This window comes from Lissotriton vulgaris, chromosome 10 (assembly GCF_964263255.1).
Source record: "Lissotriton vulgaris chromosome 10, aLisVul1.2, whole genome shotgun sequence".
NCBI classification, from domain to species: Eukaryota; Metazoa; Chordata; class Amphibia; order Caudata; family Salamandridae; genus Lissotriton; species Lissotriton vulgaris.
In genome coordinates, this window is record NC_141698.1 from 149110634 (window position 1) to 149134685 (window position 24052).

Genomic DNA, 24052 nt, shown 5'->3' on the forward strand with positions numbered 1-24052 from the left:
TGATGTAATGAGGCATATTGTTGTGGTGTTTTGCATTATCAGGCATGTACAGTAGTGATGATTCATGTTTTATTATGTGGTGCATTTGGTGTCCACAGGGATATGTCATCGTATGTCTTGCAATGACAGGATAACGAGTATCATTTCAGGATCTGCATAATATGTAGAGGGACAGTGTTTCATGGCATGTCCAAAATATAAGTCTTTATCTTATTGCACTAACTGTGTTGTTCTGACAATTGCCGAATTGGAAAAGTGATTATTGGATTATGTTATTTTGGTCTGTTTATATGCAATACAGAAACTTATTTTTATATGATACTGTGTGGTGTATTTATTGTTTGACTGGTGTGTGTATGTGTGTATGATTACACATTGCCTCTGGAATAAGCCTGACTGCACGTGCCAGGTTACCAAGAGGGTGAGCAGGGGTTAACTTGGGTGTGTAACTCCCTTACCACGACTAGAGTGGTGGGTTCTACCTGGTTTAGGTGCATACCCCTGCTAACCAGAACCCCCATTTCTAACAAAGACCTTCATATTTTTGCTAGACTTTGACACAAGACGTTATTGTGAGCTGTGCTTTTTTAGTGAAAGGAGGCCTGTAGAAATGCTACAGTCACTCATTCATTTAATTTGTGTGATGTTTCAACTCCACATAAACATGCAACAGAAGCATATTGCAAGATTTCGGGGACTCTTAAAAGCACGAGTAACAGTTACCATGCATAAATAAAAAACAGTATTTTCAGATTCTCTTTTTATAATTTTTTTTAATAAAGTGCTTAATCAGATTTGAGATAAACAGCCCACAATTACATTTCAGATGAAGACTTGTGGCAGCGACTTCATGCATGTCAAAATAATCATCACATAGTTCTAGTCAAAGATTGAAAAATGTCAAAGAAATATATATGGATTCATGGATGGCATGAGAAGTAATTTATCATGTTATATTTACCAAGTTAAACAACTGGAAAAAAATTGAGTAATTAGCAAAAGGTAATCAATTGATTAGGTTGCCTTAATATTGATGACTTTTTTATTTACATGTTTTTGCTGTTAAAAATAGTAGCTACACTTTCCTAATAGTAACACTGTTTTTTTCTGAGAGCTGGTGCTATATAAATTATATAAGGATATGCATACATGTATTATCTAAAAGGGCTCCAAAGAATGCTGGTATCAAAAATATTCTTTAATAAACACATTTTCATTCAATACAGAATTGACAGTAAATGTAATCTTTCTCAAACATTGTAAATCAAGTGGCCAGGGCCATAAACAGATGATAGGAGGGGAATAAAATATATTTGTATGGTTTTCAAAAAGAGCATACAAAATTATTGGCCTTTGTTCTGTATTTCAATACAAGAAATTCCTTGAAATAGAAAGATCTATAGAGTTTTCAAATGGGAATATTTAGCTTTGTCAAAAACATTATTCTCCTATGACACGCGAATAAACATTCACACACACATTAACATGTTTATGAAAAATAAAATATATACCATGGAAATGTATACACTTCCTGTTCACTTTTTCCTAAAATAACGGAAATATAATTTGCTTACATCGCAAACCAAATATTGACTTGGACCTAGGTATGCCAAATATATTCACAGGAAAAGAAGGACTTTCAGCTTACATTTTTGCTAGACAAATACATAAACAATAAAGTAGTCAAAAGAGCATACTTGTCAAAGTGCAAAAGATCTTTACAAGCACATAAAATGTATTAAATAAAGACTTTATATACCATTGGCAAAATATATATATATTTATTTTACGTCAAGCACAAACTGAACTTTGGCACTGGCTTCATGAAGCCCTTTCAAGCGAGAAACAAACTATACAAAAAATAACTCTAACATTTCTTAAATTAATATAAACTAAAGGGATAGAATTACTTTAGGTGACATCATTATATTTTAGGGAATCACAAACATGTTCCTGAAGTATAAGTAGGTAAAGCAGAGGTTAAACACCTATTCATTTTGATTTCATTGATAGAACAAATAATTTTCATTTATCATCAAAAGCACAAGCCATTGGAGGGATGGTCTCTATGTCTTTCTCAACAAACTTAGAATAAAAATATTACGTCTGCATAGCTTTTAAGCTCTGGCGACATATAAAGCTGTGTAAGTCTAACATTAAAAAAACAGCCAAAAACACCTACATGGCTATTATTTTTAAGACAATTTTTGATCATTGTGTTCAATCTCTTACAAAGCCTGTCGTGCTGAAAAAAAAATAAGATGCTATGATCAGAGAAGTATAGTATGTTCTTGTTACTATACAATCCTGTGGTTTACTTAAAGTTTGATATGGATGAAACCTCTACTATTTCTCTAATAAAGAGAATTAAATGACAATAAGAAGGTCAGTTCAAATTAGGCAAATTATTTGACCAGGCATCCGGACAGTTTGTATTTGTCAGACTCCAAAAGGAAGTTTATTGTTTGTAGGTAGGAGGCGATTTATAGTGTGCTTAATTTTACACGACTGTTCTGAACATTCTCTCTACAAAGGCAGATAACGGGAAAATGCGTATACAGTCAGAGCTGGTAAATTTGGACTCTACAGATCACTGGATATATAGAAGGTCCTGATTTAAACTCATTTCTATACATTTTTCACCCACAATAAAAAATGTACTTTCCAATAGGAAGGTAGCAAACCAGATATATTATACCACAACATTATGATTATGGAGGATTTGGCACATTCTGTTTGAACATTGACTGCAGGGAGCACCAAATCTGTCAAACATTTTATTTTGTGTTATATTTTGAGCATAAATGCCAGTTCTACCCTTTAATAACATAGCTATCTGGATTAAAGCATTTTGGGTTGTATTGCATTGAAAGGGAACAATTTTTTTGTTGTAAGCCAGCACACAGTCTTTTGTGTCCTGCAACCTAGCTAACCCAACATTTTAAAGCAATGTAAAACAATTGTCACTTATAAGACATGTAGTGCTGGAATCGTCCCTGATAAAAATGGATTAATGGGATGCTTCAAAGTTCAATGCCAGATACCACCAGTTTCACACAGAGTTCCATGTGCTTTTGATGACTCATCGGCTTCCTACTCCCAAGAGATGTTGAACCACAGGGATCTAAAGTGCCCCACATCACAAGCTGCTACACACAAGTGCCAACCATCCAGTCACTTTCACTGTCATTGTAGCAAGTGTTCAAGTTAACTGCCACTCATTTGACAGGTCATCAAGCTGTCACTCCATGTGTTTGGTTTACTTTCATCCCACCAAATAACTGCCATAGACTACACACAGTTGCCAACAATTATACATATCCATGCTTCATGTAAATCAAACAATTACCCAACAAAAATGCAACATTCCAGCACCAGGGTGGTAAAGTCAGCAAGGATTTGTGAATGCATTTTTGCATGAATTTTGCCTATGCGGAGTCCCTGATCCTACATCTGCACAAGCCCAACTAATGTGCCCATGTGCTGGACGTCCTGTGTATTACAATGCAGTTCAGCAGAGGGATGATAATCAATGCTTAAGGGGTTGTTGCAGACTTTGCTAGCACTCTATGTACCAGGACATAGTATATTTTCTGCGTTAAAAATCAGTTATCAGTAGCAGAAGACAAGGACCAATGCGACCTCCTAAAAGTAATGCCGGTGTCTCATAATCTCACGAGTAAGCAACAAAACACGCAATGGTCTCAATAATCTTTCTCAGGTTAAAAAAATATTCTAGGGAAATAATGGCATCATGGACAATATGTCTCACAAGAGATTGTCTCAACAGAAATGGGCACTTCAGTGGAGGTCAACAAGAGTTATAAATTGAGCAAACGCTGTTCACAGGACTCCCAAGGCCACTTTGTTGCACCTCCAAACACATCAACATTGTTATCAACCCAGGGAATGATGTTGCCTGGCATGTTGGTAGAGCAGTTGGCAATGTTCATGATCTCCTCTGCTTTTAAGATTTTGTCCCATATGTTAAATTGGCTAATGTCTCCAACAAACGCTTGTGTTGCATCAAATCTTCCACCAACAGTGTCCTTTAAAAAACAGAATAGGTTTCCATGATTATCTTTAAGGAAAGATTACAAATATTTACAAAGCAATATTGGTCACAAACAAGTGGTTTTATCATACCTGGAAGAACCACTATACTGTAATTAGAAACTTCCTACTTCTTGTAGGTAAATATACCTCTTTTGTACAATAAGTTCAAATTTCTAGAGAACGCTTAGTGCATTTGCTAAGTTCTTACACGTGCCTCCATCGTTTCCATATCTTCTTGGTGACATCTGTGACTGTAACAAATGCTTGAAAGTACTATTTTCGTTTGCTCCCATCCTTGCAGTTTGACAATAACACATATATGAACACAAGCATAATTTAAAGTGAAATGGAAGCTACCAGACATGCAAATAGTCTCAGGTGGTGGAAAATATAATTTTTATATTTTGTTAGCAAATTCTACAGGAAATCAAAAACTGTGATTGATTAATATTATGGTTTCGTGGAACAAAATGTAAAAAGGAGAATTTGAGATGAAACTATGCATAGGGAGTTACGGGGAGTTTACACTACAACACAAATTCAAAGTAAGTCAGAGGTCCTGTAAGGTACTCTGTATAAACGTGTAATGGATGGGAATAGCCGAGAACTCAATAAGCCTCCACACTAAAATCATCTTATTCTTACTAGAGTCTGTATTTGGTGATTCATTTGGCATGAATTGCCTCAGACAAAAAAAAAACATGTCCTTCATCTACAAATGAACTTTGGTCTAGAGGCTCTGGACATGGCTACCATGGCTTCTCAGTAGGGATTGTAAATTTCAACACATTGGTGCAGATATGTCAAGATTTAGCAGAGGTATCATATATATCACGCTGGAAGGGTATAAGTCCAGTAGAAAATCTGTACTAGACATTGCGCATAGACCATTGAACCATGGTGCAAAGATTCTTGTGGGGCTCTAGGCAGCATGTTTATGTGACAGTACAGGGGAAGAGAGCTGCAGCTATCTGTTGTTTGTAAATATGGTTCTACATTGCCCTCTTCCCCTTGCACAACAAAACTTAAACATTACTTTATATGTATTTATAATTGTTATTAATTTAAATAATTTAAATTTAACATTATTTACCATAAGGGTTTTATTTTATAGCCCTACTTCCATTATTTTCTATTGGAGGGTCTTGTTGTACCCGTGGTTAACCATATGTGGTTATTTTATTTTTTTAGCAGTAACTTACTTATAGAGTTTTTGAATACTGGAATACTGAAAACTAGTAAATCTACTAAAAAATGGAAACTTACTCAAAAGTGAAGGTTACCATTGTTAAGCAGGCCCTTAGCTTTGTTTTTCAGGGGGGTTTATTTTTCACTTTTTCAATTTTCAGGAGCAGATGAGATTTGCTTCTGGTATTCTTTTTTCTTTCTTCTGATGAGAAGTTGGTTGCCTATTTATGAGGCCGTTTACATCACTCTTGCACCACGCAACATAGTGCAAGAGCAACGCAAACCTTAAGACAGATTTTTAAAGCCACGCAAAGTCACTTTGCGTGTCTCTGAGTGGCTCCAAAAATCTGGAGCAAAGCAATGCAGCGCAAATTGCTGTGCTGCATTACTCTGTCCAGGGAAGGTGTTCCAGGGATTTTGCATGGGTGTTGCCACTCAACTCCCATGGATTTTGGCACATCACCAGACTAAGAAGAACTTGCAAACCTAGGGATGCGCCTAAATCTTACACTTTCCCAGGTAAGGCGTAACAAGGACAAATATCTCTAGTTCTCGTTTCCTCCTTTTTCTATCTGTGCACCACTGTGCAGCACAGATAGAAAGGGGAATATACCTCCCAGATTTGTTTTTGTGGAGGGAGGCATCCCTTCCTGTACAAAAACCATCCTGCATGCAATGCAGGGCAAGGGTGCCTACGCTGGAGCTAGGCAGCTCATTGTGCGCCATCGCATGGGAAAGGACAGGAATGAACCATATTCCATTAAATACGGCGCATTCCTGTCCTTCCCCGTCACATACCCCCAGATTCATCAAAGTCCTGTTTTGCGAGTCCTTAATAGCGATTATTAAGGAATCGCTATTAAAGACTCGCAAAACGGGATGCATGTAGAAATCGCAATATTTTTTGCGATTTCTACAGCTTCCTTATTTGCAATTCGCTAATTGCTAATCGCAAATAAGGAATGGCTGTCCCATTCATTCCTATGGGCCAAAAGGCCCATAGGAATGAATGGGGAGTCATTCCTTATTTGCGATTAGCAAATAAGGAAGCGATTTCAAGGGTGCTAGTGTGTCCAAAGGACACCAAGTATCACCCCTGAAATGGTAATGTACACTGGTGTTGCGCACACACATGTCCAAAAGACATGTGTGTGTATACCATACAACTTAGAAAAATGCATTAAAGTGCATTTTTCTAAGTTTTCGCTATTTACCACGTAGTTAGACTTCGCGATGAATAGCGGCCCCAGATTGCGAATTCGCAATTTTAAAATTGTTCATGAATTGCATTTAAGGAATCTCAAATTGAGATTCCTTAAATGCAATTATGTCAATTTAGCGATTTTTAGAATTGCGATTTTTGCATTTGGGATGATGAATCCCAAATGCAAAAATAGTGCTCGCAAAGGGCCAGATTCTCAGAATCTGGCCCTTTGCGAGCCGATTTCGGCTTCATGAATCTGGCTGATAGTGCAGCCCAGCAAGGTGATTTAATGAGCTACACTGCGTCAGAAAGCTCATAAATGAGTCCCTCAGTCTTTTGAATGGCAGGGTAGGCCTACGTTTAAGGCTTTGTGGCTAATGCATGCCTTTTTGAAGTGCATTCCTGCGTCAAGATGGAGTTTTTTTCACAAAATACAGGATAAGATCTGATTTCTTAGCGCCATTAACAAGTCGAGCGTCAGAATCTAGGATGGCTCAGAGTGAGTTCAGCTCGAGATTTGAGAGGCCAATATAAAAGTCCTAAAATAATGCTACAAATTCCAAAAGCTGCAGGTATACCATGGACTGTTCTGGAACAAGTGTGAAAGAGCAACCCCTGGGGGTTGCAAGCAGAAAAATAGGTAATTTATGTAAGTATGTATCAACTTCCTGGTCCAACTTATATTACAAAATGTTGCTATTGAAGCATATGGATAGTACGCATGATACTGTAGAAGTGTGGAGTGAGGAGAATGAGGAATTTTGTACAGGTCACATAAAAACAGAAGGAGTGGACTACAGCATTTAGTTTCAAGTTGCAAGTGGAATCAACTGAAATGTTCTCCTAAGCTACTTGGTGGATGTCCAAAAGGTTATGTGCTGGTAATAGAAGGCAGTAAAACCTGTTTGTAAGTGGTAAACCGGGGGTTTCACCAGGAAACTTTCTGTAGCCTTACCATTGATGTAATCAGTAATATATACTGAGGGTGTGCAGTCCAGCACCAATCAAAGGGCTCAAGATGCTTTCTTGTTAGTAGTATTTTTTTTAATGAAAAATGCGTATTATATATGCAGTGTTGTAACATTAGCCCCCACAGCCCCCGCGGGTTCGGAGGTGGGGCGAGCTCCAGGGGACCCCCTTTGGCCCTGTGGCCTGAGAGCTCCTGACTGGGTCCAAGTTGTGGGCCTCGCTCCCCTCCAAGTACTTGGCGGGTGGGGGCGCCCTAAAATTATGTTACACCACTATATGTATGTTTTGCATTTACTTATATTTGCATGCATATTTGCTGCAATACTATAAAAAAAAAGGCACCTGCTGTTGTGGTGTAAGAAAAGTAACTGTGGTTGACCTGTATGGTCTGTTCTAGCGTGGGAAGATTCCACAGTGTAAGGATAGTAACCCTGTCTTCCATTCCACTACTTTTTGCTCACCCGCTATGTGGTTTGGACTGTTAAAGATCTCCTCTGTAAGTAAGTTATGTAGTTGTTCAGGCAATAGTTCTGTCACAAAAGGATATTCTGCCTCCCCTTTTTCAGGTGTTTGTCTCGACTTTTCTGTTATATCATTGTTGCCTTGCAAACTATTCCTGACTACTGACGCTGACTTCTTTGTCCTTTATATATCACTCTAGGTACTCTTATAATGTCACTTTGGATGGTGTTGACATCTTAAATCATCTCATTGTGTTCTTGGTATTAATAATACGTCCAGGGAGTTGAATTGTAAATTGCCACAGTAACCAGCGTTAAAACTTTGTATGAATAAAACGTTTATAGTGAAAGAAAATGTTTACAAAATGTTTCCATCAATGAATTTCGCATGCACTTATATGCACTTAGACATTTCATAAAGCTTCAGTTTAGCTGTTTGATCTTTGAGTCTATCAGTGCCTCTAAGAAACTGGTTTGGTGTCTTACAAACTGGAACGCATGCTGTCTCGTTTAATATTTGTGTGAATTGCGTTTAACCGTGTGCAAGTCTATGGGATATATTCTCCTACACACAGTGGTTTGTAAATAATTTCACGATTGTACATGGTGTTGACAATTTTTGGATACAATTGAACGGCCAACAACATCAGACACATCAAGACGTGTAATCAAAGCTATAGTGCAATAAAATATGTTTTGGCTGAAAAAACTGAATATAAACCCACCTGTTCTTGCCCCAGGATTAAAATTCCACCTGGTTTGATTGGGTGCCAAGGAGCGAGGTTGTCACCAGTGCCGAGCTTCTCGCCATCTTGAAACGCCTCCCACATTCCATCCCTTGTCGTCCAAGTGATACAGATATGATGCCATTTCCCATCACCGATGAACAGAGGAAGCTGGGCCACCTGCACAGACAAGGAAACAATTCAAAATGTTCAATAGGATGCATAGAATGGTTCCAAATAAACACTAGAGGCTTCGTTGCCATCCATAGGCCTCACTACAGAAATATGTAAGTTCCTAGGAAATCCCCCACAAAGGATGTGGAAGCAGATTGCAGTTTCAAATTTTGAGTATAATCAATATAGACCAGATGACATTAATTGTCAATAATCAACAATGATTAGGCCTGTCCATGATTTAAGCTTATAGGGTGTAGCAGGGGTGGCTCTCGGCTCATGGCGGCCCTGGGCATGGAGCATAGGTAGGGGGCCCCGGAAAGGTGGGTCCGGGCGGGGCGGAGCGCGAAGGCCAGTGAGGGGGGGGGGGGGGGGGTCAGGGTGTTTGAAAGTGGACCAGAGCCGGAGGCCGCCAAACCCCTGCCAGGGGCCGCCACGCAAATATGTATCCATCCTCAGAGGATTATTATATTAAGGATATATATTGGCGTGGTGGCCCCCGGGGTTTGGTGGCCCTGTGCAGGTGCACAGCTTGCACATGCATAAGGCCGCCCCTGGGTGTAGGTGATATCCAGCAGTGACAAATCATGTAACTTGTATGCGGCATCATGTGGATTTGCTCGGGTTGTTTATCTCTAATTAGCATATGCATTATTAACAAATTCCAATTAGACAGGGATGACTGTGTGCACCTTTAGGAAACTGGAACCTTTAACCACACGAACGTATGTCCAGTCGCCTAGCAACATGATTTCAAATGTCCCATGAATACTGTGCTTACAAGGTTACTCAACATAGAATAAAACACAATAGTCAGCAGCAGCCCTGTGCTAAGTACAAAACCTTTTCAATTTCTATTCATGCTTTCATGGGCAGAACTGAATCCTCAAAGATAAAATCCTGCTGAGCCATTTAAATACACGCAGGGAATACATTGAAGAACTCTGGCGATTCATGGACATGGTCATGTGATATGGAGTATAAAATAAAAAGATGGCTAGAATGTTAAGCTTGATTTGCTTTGTCTGCCCCCTGGCTGTAAAGTGTGATTGTTGCATGGTGGCAAGTTGGAAATGAAAGAGAGAGTGTAGACACAAATGGCAAATTACAGTTTTTTACAGAACAAGGTGCCTCCTTTATATATTGGTAGTCGACCTATCTTCCATCAGGGCCACAGAGGAAATAACTCTGGCGCCCTGACGACAGATGCCGACCTACACATTTTGAAATGTCCGGCAGACATTTTAAGCATTTACAGGAACCGTATTGGGTCATGCCAATGCATTGTAACTTTGTCCGGTGGTGCCATCAAACATGAGAACACTAGGATTACCATACTGCACACACCCCTCCACACACACTCACAGCACTCAGACACAAAGTTTAGTGTGGCTGATAATTTTTGCGATCTTGAAAATGTCTAAAGTTGGTAGAGATGGCCCCAGGAGTGTTTATCCTATTGGTTAGAGCATGCCCAGGAGTAATTATCACCCATCAGGTCATATCAGTCATACATGTGACACCTTCAGGCACTCACTTCAAAGTACTCCTGTAGGTACATCATAAGAGGGCTGTACCTGCTGTTTGTGATCTGAGGGTCTCAGATGGACTGGGTCTGCTTTCTGTTGTACCTAGGGTAATATGTCTGGCCTGCTGTTTAAGCTACAGGGATACAACAAGATACAAGAGGCCTTTCCTGCAACTGACCAGTAGCAAATAACATGGACTTGGCCCTGCTGTTGGCCTCCGCCTGACAGCCGGTAAGTCTTCAAGTGCCTTCCATGAAGTCCTGGGTGGACTTTAAAAGTGTACTCCTGTGGTGGATTGGGACATAAAGGACTAAAGTCAGAAGGTAAAATCTTTGACCAGGATGCGCTTGGTTGGTGTATGTGGCTCATGCTCCATCTCAGTCAGCATTAAAAAGCTCCTAGAATCCAGTCTACCGCAAACTTTGACTACCATTGGACCTTTATGCTTCTTGATGCCATCCTACTTAAAACTTTAAAAACTCCTATTTCCGTTCCCCTCATTATATTTTGTCAGTTTGGTGTCATTTTGTTTATTACATTTTATTACATTTTTCTAATTAAGTTTGGTATTTTTACAGTTTTGTATTTCAAATGTATTACTGTTTTGGTACTGCATAACTACTTTATGCATCACCCTAAGTGAAGCCTGTTTGCTTTGGGCTATAGCTACCAGTGTTTTGAGTTCAGTTTAACTTAGTGGCTTTGAAGGTTAACCCGGACAAAGATTGTGATTATACCTTGACGTGGTTAGTCACCCCACTCCCCAAAAAAATCCATTTCCTTACACTGCATATCAATAATGCCTACTTCATTAGGTCTCTTAAGAAAGCCCAAGCCTATTTGAAAAAAGCTGAATAGCCATGGAGAACAAAAATGACCTTGATGGTAATGAAGAGAACATCGAGTTGAGAATGAGACCTTGACTATTATCAGGGAAGAGTGTTCCTTTTTGTGATTAGGATTCAGTGTTACAATGTAGAGAATAAGAGAAAGAATAAATCTTGGGTGAGGGACTCAGAAGAGACCTAAAAAGATATTGGAAAAGGGAACTATAGGGATACCGATGAGATGAGGATGAGTAAAAGGGGAGAGGTAGAATCTAAGGAAATCCAGAAGTGGTAGAGATAGAAATAGAAAAGGTTCGTTCAAAATGAGTGTTACAAGAGGAAACCCAAAGTGATGAAATCTAACATCGATATGGAAAACAAAGGGACAAACCTTTCACTCCAGTCATATTTCTTATTTACAGTGGCCCACTGACTGATCAAATGGTGGCAAATGCTTGTGTATTGCACAATTAGTTAGGCGATGTTCAAGGAGTTGCTGAGGAATGTCAGTATACAATTGGAAAAGTGATTAGGACAGATCAGTGGCAGGGCTGGGAGCAGTGGGAACTAAAGAAATGTAGGAACTTATGGACAAAGGGAGTAGATGACAAAAACAATATGCATGTCCTGAATTTTAACTCTGATTAAAATAAGAGAGGAATGATTTAGGATATTTAAAAAAAAAACAATCATGATACCTTCCTGTTAAAAGAGAAATATTTCTACAATAAACCATTCTAAATATCTGGATTGATCAATGCATCTAAGTATTAGGATGGAACACTACAAATAACAGGATGTATGATGGTACAACGCGTACCGTTTCAACGTGTGCCTTTACAACGCGTCTTTAACAACACAAGTCGTTACAACGACTTGCATTGTTGGGCGCGGATAGTAAATAGTATAATTTACTATTCTAACACCAGACCCCGTGGATAGTCGGGAAGGTGTTGGAATAGTAAATATACTATTCTTTATCCTTTAGCGCCCTCCAGCGCAAGTCGTGGTTACGACTTGCGTTTTAAAGGACACGTTGTAAAAGGACTGCGGGGTAAAATCAGCGTTGAAAAGGATGTTCCCCAAATAACGTATTGGCATGCAGACTTCAGAACATCAATATCGCCCACAAAGATTTGAAATCAGTCAGTCTGGACAAACTCGCAATCATCTCCAAAATCTCCAAAGAGTGTTACGGGAACTTCATTTCTGTCTTTGAATTCAATATTTTGAGGATCGGGGGCAAACAGGTGCCAACACAGTTTACTAATCATATATTTACCTAACCCAAACAGATGTGTATGCTTCCCCTGAAAACTTCAAACTTCTGGGAAGAAGACAGGGAAAGTTGTGCTTACAATGCTAAATCATTAAACAAGTCAGGAGGGCCCTGCCTATCGATTTGCATTAAATTAATGCTCAAACACAGCCCAAGACATCAAAAACATCCTTAATGTCTTAATTGTAGTGTGGTCTGCCACTAGGAGCATGAAATAAACCATCATCATCCAACTCCTAAAAAAAAACACAGGAGATCCAGACGTATAATTTAACTACAGACCACTTTCAAACTCCTATTTTCAAAGCAAAATTCTAAAGAGAGTAATAAGGAACGCCCAGGAGTCTGCTCATTCGATAATTTCTAAACATGTTCAGAAGAACATCTTGATGTAAGCAAATTATTTATCTATGCCTGGAAACATTACTATATAACTTGGGAAATATAACTGCCTGTCTGGACAACATACACCGCTGGATGAGTAAATATCAGGTATGCCTCACACAAGGATGTCCACCAATAAAGTCCATTCCATTTAAATCAACAACATTCAGCATCATCTCTTGTCTCATCTAATAATTCAAGAACCTCCGTATAATTTAATTTAAATCTTCTGTTTCACCCCCATGTCGAAGCTTTGGCCAACAGTACCAAGTCCTAGCCGTTCTTCAAAGAAACCATTTTGCCATTCCTCAAGACAAGCCACAGAGGAAATAAGTGATAGACATTTGTGGCAAGTAAGGCTATTGTAATGTATAGTATGGCAGTATACCAAAGAACCAAGATCACCCTTCAATCTAAAATGACAGAAATCTATAAAACCTAAACCAATGGTGCTCCATTGGTTCCAAGTCATTTTGTGGGTCAAGGTCAGAGTCCTTTCCATCATGGTCTTCTGGAGCAAGAGATCAGGTTACCAGATGCCTCTTGCCCCAGTGACAAATCAGCTATGATCCTCTGCTCATCCCAGATCATTGGCCAGAAGTACAGGCATAATTTGTTTATGTATGGAAGTGCTAGTGGCTATTGTACTGGATGAGATAACAAGAATGTGCAGCTGAACCAAAGAGTTCTGAATAGTTTGAACATACAAGCATATATAGACGTCTTAATGGCTGCAGTGGTTGCCATTGAAGTGATGAGTTAAGGATAAAATCCTGACACTAATTTACAAAATTATGTAGCTCCAAACTGGTTTAAATCTTATTCTCAAAATAAAGACCTCTGGTTAAAAGAAGACAATATCTATACCGGTTCAAATCAGTGCCAGTGCATTAAGGGCATCCCGTATAAAGCCATTTAGAAAACTCTGAAAATTGTTTATCGGAATCATCAGAATGATAGCTGAATCAACGACTCATAGTGTGAAGCAATTCAATTGCAACTTCTTCGAATGACAATGCTGTATTTCCAGGAATATAGGAGTTGGACAGCCTGATTAGGTTGGACCAGATGCACATGAACTGGCAAACATTTAAGGCAAAATAATCTGTCAACAGTGGTGTTTCTGTCATTATGTGAAACAATGTTGTTGTTTGTCAAATGGGTGAAATGTGACTCATGAAAAATTCTGGCCCAAAATGTAACAAGTGCACATAAACTAAGAAATATTTTTAGCACTCAGTAATGTATTTTCCACTATGAAAATCTTACTTGGCATATGGAAAGGGCTAGAGCATTTTCCATCCAATATTGGGATATAAATGCATTGAATAAATAATTTTATGATGGGTTTATGCACAATTTCTTGATAGGGAAACAACCTTTACAACACAAATTTTACAACGCACTACCAGTACAACGAAACTTTTACAACGCAAGATTCATTACAACGCATGCCATTACAACACAACCATTATGAAGCATGACACTACAACACATACCATTACAACGCATGTCATTAATACGCAGTCATTACAACGCATACCATTACAACGCATACTATCACATCGCATAGTACCCTTGCACTATCCAAAACTTACCCTACGGTTGCAACCCCTGGAGTTGGAATATTAATTTTTACCCCTACTCTATCCAACACTTAGTTTGGTTTTCTATGGGGGCGCATAAGACAAGAAGTCCAGAAAGATTGTCACTGTGTATATAGAAAAGTTCTTTATTTATTATTGTTCATTCTTTTAAAAGTAGTCACCGTGCACTTTACAACCAAATCAGCCAACGCGTTTCACTCCCTACCAGGGAGTTTCTTCAGGGCGTGGATGGTCCCAAGCTTGGGACCATCCACGCCGTTCTGGTGAGACGACCGAGGAAACTTTTCCAGGTTCATGACTTTGGAACCTACAAACGACTGTGGGAGAAGGAAGCGACACAACTTCCCTCACCAGAAATTCTACGCACCGGAGCGTGAGACGCCACTATAAGGGGATTCCATATTATCCTTTTCATGAGGTTTGTTGAAGACTTTAGGACCATCAAAAATGAAAACTAATCCATCCATACTCAATACCAAGGACAAGTAGAAAACTCAAGCATCAGGAACAAGAGATATAAACGCTGTTTATGAAATTTGGAGGATCCGTGTGTGCGCCTCCGGTGTAAACTCTAGTCGCCCTGAAGAAACTCCCTGGTAGGCAGTGAAACGCGTTGGCTGATTTGGTTGTAAAGTGCACAGTGACTACTTTTAAAAGAATAAACAATAATAAATAAAGAACTTTTCTATATACACAGTGACAATCTTTCTGGACTTCTTTTCTTGTGCGCCCCCATAGAAAACCAAACAAAGTATTTTTGATCTGGAAAGCACAGCGACGCCAATTAGCAGCTGACGTCGGGGTTGGCGGCACAAAACTTTACAGACTTTTTGGAACTGGGTTTTAGGTGTGGCATCGTAGGATCCGCTGCTACAATCTTTGTGTCTATCCAACACTTAGTCTACTTTTGCACCCCCAGAGTTAGAATAGTAATTTTTACCCCTACACTATCCAACACTTACCCTACTGTTGCACCCCCCTGGAGTTAGAATAGTAATATTTACCCCTACACTATCCAATACTTACCATACATGCAATGTAATGGTATGCGTTGTAATGGTATGCGTTGTAAAGTTAGTATGCGTTGTAATGGAATGCGTTGTAAAGGTAGTTTTTAAAAATTCGTTGTAATGGCATGCGTTGTAATGGAATGCGTTGCAATGGATGTTGCTTTGTAAAAAATGCGTTGTAAAGGTATGCATTGTAAAAGTATGCGTTGTAACGTCATACATCCTTCTTGCTATACTGACTGCTTTCTCAGATATCCTTATATCTCATGGCCCATGTACTGCTTTACTACTGTGTAAAATATCACATACTGTGGTTTGCTTGCAAACATTTACTGTTTTCTAAAGTTGGCAAAATATACCACAATCCAGAATTTCTACCTTGTACAAAAAAATATTATGAGTGGGACAGCACAAAATACTTAAATTTTGAAATAATGATATGACTTGGCATTTCTGCAAAATTAGTCAATGATTGGCATAGACTAACTGGGTATTCTCAACACCCAAAGCAACACATACCTTGTTGTTGATCAGTTTCTTTATTGGATTATTACCAACTCGGGCAACACATTCTCATTAGACACCTGAGATAGTACAATAGTAAGCTAGCCAAGATGCGGTGGTCCACAACTATTGCAATGATGTGTAAACTATAAATCCTGCCATAATTGTGCACTAACAATGTATGTGAAAGATAGAGATAAGTCTGCTACTGGTAGCAATGTTGCAAAATAGCCCATATATAACACTGATTGTGTACCAAACAACTAGCATTTGGTTTTTTTACAATAATGTTTTATAGACAATTACATTTTGAGCCAAGTTTTTGTACAAATATTAAATACTGGATTTGTATTGATGAGTTTCTTTATATATTCTTTATGTTTTATGGAAATGCTCGCATAGAGGCAATATATATTAGAGTCTTGAATCTGTGACTGCACAAAGCACTGAAGTTGAACATAATGAAGACAATACAAGACTTGTCAATACAAGTAGGCACTAACCACCTTATCTTCACACATATTTCTGAACACACCATAGACTACGTACCTTATCGTTGATCAACAGCTCTATTGGGTTATTTCCCCATTCGATCAGGACGATCTCATTGGGCTGCCCAGACACAGCATAGGAAAATGGCGTTCCAATTCCAGGGGACGCACTTGACTTCAACCACAAGCAGATGGTGAACGCATAGAGCTCAGGCAGGGTCTTCTTAATTCGCCCATACAAGTAGTTTGTGCGTAGAGGCAGGGAAACCTTAAAGTCATCTGGTGACTTGAATGCACTGTGGCCTGAAACAATATTAAGAAACATAGTTTCAACAATCACTTCATAAAGTTTAGCATTACAATGAACATGTTGCAGTAAAGACACTTCAAAGCACATAGACATATTTGGAAGCTGATACTGGTCGGTGAGATAAGAGGAATACTAAGTAAGCCTGAGGTGATTAACAGGAGAGGAAATACTAATTTACTCTTTGTGTTTTGAAGAGTGTTATTTGTACCATTTATAGAGTACCCAACTCAAACTGAGTTGCCACTTGAAACTTTATTAGTAGACCTTATAATTGCCCATCTTATTGATAAATTTGTATTGACTTTAGAAGAATGAAGACTGAATGAGTGCTATCGAATTCCAGCCTATAATCAATGTATTACAGTCAAATCTCTGAAGCAGGCACATTACCCTACTGTTATATTACCAAAATTCATACTTGCCATCTGCAGCTTTCACATGCATTTCTGCATCAAGTGTCATTACCCCACTGAGCTATTTTACTAACATTCATACGTGAGCCCTTTAGGTTAGACAGATGTCTCTAAAGTAGGTACATTCACCAAAAGACCTAAGCTAGTGGTATGGGATATACGACTCCACGCGGATGTATTCAGTGTTTACATTAACCTTCTGGTATAGCTTTCCACACAAACAAGCAAGAAAGAGGTAGTGGTAAATGGGAATATAAGAATCACCATGCAAGAGCTAGGCAGCAGAATTAGTTCAGAAAGATCTACTTCCCACCGTGACTCTCGGATAGAGTTTATGGGGCGTATTCGCACCAATGAGCATGAGACCCACTCAAATCAACTACTTACCTAACTGTTAAGTCTTAAGAATATTACTTTATCTGCCTTTTTGATAAAATTCTAAATAAATACTATTTAAAACACTCCATATTATCAATCTCTGGGTATTAGAATTACATGAAATAACATTATTTTTGGTTCTGGCATACAAATGCAGCAGCTGCCAGACATTATAATATGAGCAGAAAAAGATCCTTGAGTAGCACTATTAAGAGAGGGCCCCTGCACTACCCACATTTTAATAGCCTTGAATACAAAGTTCGATTGGACAGAAGTTGTGTGTTTCCTCAGAAATTGAGTGTTTTTATTGTTTGTTTTGCAAAAGCTTTTGCTGAACACAGGAGGACAAAGCTGGTTATGGTGACACGGATTTGTTTATGATGAAAAGGTATGACAAAGACAGTAGGCCTCATATATTTTAAATAGCATGTGCTATAGCCAACAAGCCTTTTGAGGCTGGATTCTTATACAACTGTATTAAAGCTTGTAGACATTTATTTTGTTAAACGTTGAATCTCACAGATTACAGCAGTAAGAAAATACTCCGGTGTTGGTTACTTCTTTTGACAAAACCCTCGAGTAGATGATTTACACTGTGATACTCCTTTCTAGACCCTCTTAGGCGGGCATGGCAGGAGCAGACCTTTGTAATAGAAAATCGATGCTAAACCCTGTATATATGTACATGCACAGAGGGCCTTTGGATCAGTTCTCTTCTGTCTGTTCACAAGCTGCTTCTCACAATGACATGAAGCAATAGGTTAGCCAATTTCTGACATTTGCACTATTGCGCTGCTGTTTAATGGCATTTATCCTGTTAGCGTGTAAATCCTCTTTAAAATGAGTGTGCGTTGGTGTCTGGGATGATGGCTAGTCTATTAAATTTCCAATGTTTCTTTTTAACTGTTCCTTTTCATTTCTTTGATTCTTTTCTTTTTTTCTTTCTTTTTTTTTTACAGTGGCCTGCAGCTCCCTGGAGTGTCCTACAGGGACATTGATCCCGACCCACTGAGACCGGCGGCCCCATGCACGCAGGCAACAAAGATTATTTCCCTTGCCCACGGCAGCCCGACCTCAAGCCCGAAATTTGACTTTCCTCTTCTTTAGATGCGGCCCCCGCAGATGTACGTCAGTACAACGCGATCTTTTAGATCATGGTACTTTACAACGCTGCCAATACAACGCAAGTCGTTACAACGACTTGCGTTGATGTGCGCGGATTGAGGAATATTATAATTTTATATTCCAACACCAGTCCATGTAACAGTATGGAAGGTGTTGGATTATAAAATTACAATATTCCTTATCCAACAGCGCCATCCAGCGCAAGTCGTAGAAACGACTTGCGTTGTAATGACATCGTTGTAAAGGTACTGCGGTGTAAACACCGCGTTGTAAACGATTTTCCCCGGCCCCCGCACCCTCAAATAATTCAATGCTGCTAAACTGACCTCGCAACCCGTAGTGCCACTGGTTCCTTCATCTGTGGCCCCGGCGCTCTTGTACCATTTAATTATCCCTCATCTCGGGTACAGCGGAAACCCTCCAAGTGTAATATTGTCACATTCAACCTGCTCACCATTGTTTCGTCCTCATGAACATCTCACAGTCATGAGATCGAAACGCTGTCGACCTCTACAACCAAAACTCCTTTCTTGAAATTAATTAATTTGGAGTTTTGTATTATGTTGTTGTCAATGCGATATCATTTTTAATGTCACAAACACCCCACACTTCACGCACTTTTCACTGTATGTGTGAGCACAAGGAACTATTATTGAAAATGATACTGTGATATTCCAATTATGTTGTTAATAAATGTGATGTCATACCATACCTCGTGTCCCAGCATATATTGCATAACTGGTCCCTTCTGAACTACATTTCCTTTGCTCCACCTGACTAAACGCTGTTTAAAATAGCACAGTAGCCTAGGCTACATGAGGACCCAAGAGGCCTCCCTTTGACCATTGTTTTTCTATGCACGTCTCTACCCCTGGCCGTATTACTGGGGTTCCCTTCTTTTTCAAAATATGTACTATAAGCTATGGCATTTGGAAGTGGCTGCCCAATTCAATATTTCCTGGAATGATTTGTGGCAGCTATGTTGAACTTTAAACCAACTGTACACTAGCTACAATGTCATTGGATGAAGGCCACCTGCTGCTTTGTTTATTTATTTTTTTGTCTTGCTAGCATCCTCCAAATTTATTTATTGGCATGTATTCTCTTTTTTCCTAATTTGATCCTAATAATTTAGCTTCCATACAGGTGTTTAGTTTGTTTGTCTGTTTTTGCTGATGGGTACAGTGATGAATGCAAGAGTGAGTCAGTACATGGATGAATGGATGTGTGAGTGCAGCGATGAGTGACAGAGTGCATGTATGATATGAGTGCCTATACTCATCAGTGACTGTAAAGGCACTTTCAGACCTATTAGCATTGCCAATACAATTGGCCATTGTTAACTCTACAAAACTGAGAGCATCTGTGTTTAGTATGGATGGAAAGATAACACAAGGGGGAAACTGCCACCTTTTTACAGTTGTGTAATCTGAAGGGCATATATATATGATCCTGACAGGATTCGTCCAACCTTCCAAGCTCACGCCATTGATCAACTGATTACAGTGACTTGCGTGAAGGTACATCTGTTAACAGCATGTAAGATGGGACCCCCTCAAAAGGTTAAGTCGTGGCCACGGAACAGAGGGGAAGACTAACAAAATATTGTAGGAAGGTTGTTCCAGCAATGGCCCTAATTATCCAAGAGTAATGTACATCCTTTTACTTTAAAACAAGTGACAGAAATATAAACATGTTTTCATTTTATTTCTTATTTTATTCGCATTTTATATATTTTTTCTTTTCTATTATTCAATATAAAACATGTTATCACAAATGCATTTTTTAGAAGTATTTTTTCTCAGAAGACATGATTTTTAACAAGTATATACAAATGTCACAAAAGAATTATAAATACACATGGCCCAAAAATCGAAAAAGACCACCACCTGATATCATATACACAAACTCATAATCCACACACCCTCACATCCAAGCTTCATTCACACCACACCAATAAAGGAAAAAGGAAGAACTGAGTCTGGATTGGCACGATCTCAACGCCAATATTAGGGTCTCAAAAGGAATTCAGAGACCCCTGCACCAGAAATAAAATGAAAACATGTTGTTTATGTTGTTTATATTTCTGTCACTTGTTTTAAAGTAAAAGGATGTACATTACTCTTGGATAATTAGGGCCATTGCTGGAACAACCTTCCTACAATATTTTGGAACATCTGTTAACAGCATTGGTCACGTATAGCAAAACCATGGTAACAAATGCTAAATAAACAAGTTGCTATCGACATAACTGCACAATAGAGAGCAGTTACTCGCCCGCACTGGAAAGACTTTCGATTTAGACCAAACCACTCATCATTTTCCAAAACCTACCTTTTTCCAGCTCGTTGACTCTCTCCAGAAGTGCGTTCAGGGCAGTTTCTGTCTGGTGTCGGTGGGCTGCTGTCTCGTTATGCAGCAGGGACTTCTCATCCTCCAGCTCAGCCACTTTGCTCAGGAGTTGGCGTTCCAGGTCACCCAGCCTTTTCTGCAGCATCTCTCGCAGGTCATGAGGTAGGGCAGCAAAGGACACATTGGATCTCAACTGGAGCTGCAAGACAGGCCACAAGCAAGACATGACATGGTGAAGCTCTGAACAATGGCATAATGCATAGGCCTGTTAAGAGGAGCAGTAACTAAGGGAGACAGAACAGTGTTTATAAGTAAAACAGAAAACACACAGATAAGATAAGAACAGGTAGAGATGCTAAGAAATGATCGGGTATAGATTCACCAATAAATGCCTTTAAAGAACAAACGTTTGCTGCCAAGACTCAGCTTCACCTAAACGTACGAGGAACCCAACAATGTCAAGCTCTAAAATGAATCTCTGGGTCTCTCAACCCCCTGTAAGTCAGTAAGTCCGATGGTGTGAAACATTGTACTTGATCCAGCCAATCACCATGAAGATGGGTTTAGGGGTGAATTTAGCAAACAAACGTGGGTCCCTTGCTCACTTTATCACCGGATTCAAGCTAGCCTGGCTGATGAGGGATGTTAGGCGGAAACTGGTCCCAGGATGATTGTTTCTGGTCCATGGAAGACATGGCTTGGCAATTCGGGCGAGACTGTTCCCATGAGGCACAGGGTCAAGACTGATTTGCATATAGCTATGTCTGAACTGGGGTGGCAAAGTGAGCTAAAGAATGAAGGATTCAACTCAGATCTTTGTCTGGGGGTGAGTGTCTGAAAAGTTTCAGCGCTCCGTCCATCATCTCCTTGTGTTTGCTTTTTTAGGGGAGAATTACTCATTTATCTCTTTGAATTCTCTCACTTCACGAGTCACATAGTTGAATCACTTATTTAGAAACTCGTATCCTGGGAACTCAGGCAGTACAACCAAACTGCTGGACATCCGTGCACTCAAGAGAGTTCTTTGTGCCCAATGTTCGCATCTGAAGGTGTTTACAAGGCTCCTACACACATTTGTTATGTTGTGTTACTTTGCTTTTGCAGCCCCTTCGTTCATTGTTGTAGGCTAGTAGAGCATTTTTCATCCAAATGTGACCAGAACCATAGAAATAAGATTTTTCTAGCACGCAAGTGAAGAGAAATGGCCTACTGGCTAGGTTATTCACTTTCGAACTCACAGACATCGGACAATATGTAAAGGTGATTTGCTGTTTCTTTGTGTGCTGCAGAATGCAGCACACAAGGAAAGAGCAAAGTATGAGGAGAAGTTAATAATTTCTCCTTATGTTGCCTTCCAAATACCAGTTTTTACCTGGCCTTAGTTTTTGCCACTGCCCCATCCTTGTAAATATGGGGCAGCATCAAAAAGCAATTGTTGTCGTGGTTGAACGCTCACAGCAACACCCATTGCCACCCTTTGCGGCAGCAGACAGCTGCAGTAAGGGGCATATTTACAAGGTGGCGTGAAGCCATGTTAAGTAGCTGAACGCCACCTTGTAAATATGGGGTAGAGAGCAACGCCACTGGAGCATCAGAAAAAGTGACGGTCCAGTGGCGTTAGGGGTTTGTAAATATGCCCCTTTGCGTGATTATGATCTAATCAATTAATTTTCTTGGCCTCATCATTGTAAATATATGACTAACGGGTTGCCATAAAATTGTGATCTATACAATCTGCTGCCTTTTAGTTTTGCAGGTATGTCCCGGTCAAATCCTATTTTTTGTCATCTGGTTTCCACAGGTTCACTAGATTGTTCTATGTACAGCCCCTCATGTTAGGGATGTTCTCAGGGCAATAATGATGTTTAAAGAAATTCCTCCTTGTAGCTAAACACTGTTTTACTAAAGACAAAGCAGATGTCACAGTTTGGAAAGAGGCTGTTAATACGCATTACAGTCTTCTATGTTTTTCAAAATGTATTTTTTTAACCTGAAGGCATATTTGAGAGGGACTTATCAAGTCATCAAGGTCAGCAGAGGTCCGTCAGATGCCCAGATTATCTTTGATGTCTCTACAGCTTTCATCACCATGAACCATGAGATCCTACTGAACACAGAAATAGAGGTTTGGGATATCCAACAATGGACCACACAGAATTTGTTTGTTTTTCATAGGTCAAATTCCCCACGTATTCTTGGGCTGTTCAAACTCCTCTTCCCACAGAGCTCTGTGTGGTGTTCCTCAAAGATCTGCCCTATTCTTGTTATTCTTTAATGCTTGCACAAGCCATTGTTCTCACTTTCTAAATCAACACAAGATCCAGTTCTAGATGTGGGTGGTCAGCAAACAAATCTACGTCCATTTAGACAACCACTGCCTATTTAAAATTGGCCCTTTCCTATAACAAAACAAACATTGGATGAGAAAAGTCTTTCTCTTCCAAAATAGGGAAAATACAGAAATCCTTGTTCTAGCAGCACGTCTTAGCGACTATTTTCTTTTCAGTTGCCCATCTCTCTTCCCAATCTGAAAGCTGGAAATTTGAAAATCACCTTTGATTCAAGCTATTGTCCCCTAAAATCAACACTGTGATTAAGGTGTTGAACATGCAATTCTCCATTTCTGCAAAAAAAGACTTCAGAGTATCTCCACACTAGGGACCACAAATCTACAGCATGCTGTTGATTGGGGAATAACAACCCACAGTGACCATTCCAAATGAATTCTGCGTCCCACTTTCTATAATTTCATTGGCCCACTGCACACAGCTGCACCTGAGTACATCTATGTCATACAAACGCTGATTATTGAACTTTTCAAGTAAGTTAAGCATCTCCCATAGTTGAAACTGAAAAATGTTGGATGGTGACATCTTCCTCGCCTTAGTAATCTCTAATGATTCTTTGATTTCCATGGTTTACAGTTTTTGCTTTTCTCATACAGGGTTTGGAACCCCAAGGTAAGCACAAAATAGGGGTTGTTTCTTCTCAAACATCAAAGCAATAAACTATCAAACTTTAAAGGAGTGTGCCTACTAGCCACCGCAGATTCCTTCACAGCGGCTT

General features: G+C 39.4%; 1 protein-coding gene across 1 annotated transcript in view; it reads right to left on the minus strand.

Annotated features, from left to right (window-relative positions):
- Positions 1-753: 753 nt before the first annotated feature.
- NPTX2 (neuronal pentraxin 2) overlaps positions 754-24052 on the minus strand; it is a 42295-nt gene continuing 18996 nt past the window's right edge. The window contains exons 2-5 of the mRNA XM_086940724.1: positions 20969-21185; positions 16467-16711; positions 8604-8783; positions 754-4049 (exon numbers count right to left, since the gene is read on the minus strand). Of these exons, the coding sequence (XP_086796850.1) occupies positions 3822-4049; positions 8604-8783; positions 16467-16711; positions 20969-21185 (870 nt within the window). The 3' untranslated portion in view covers positions 754-3821. The remainder of the gene's footprint in view (positions 4050-8603; positions 8784-16466; positions 16712-20968; positions 21186-24052) is intronic.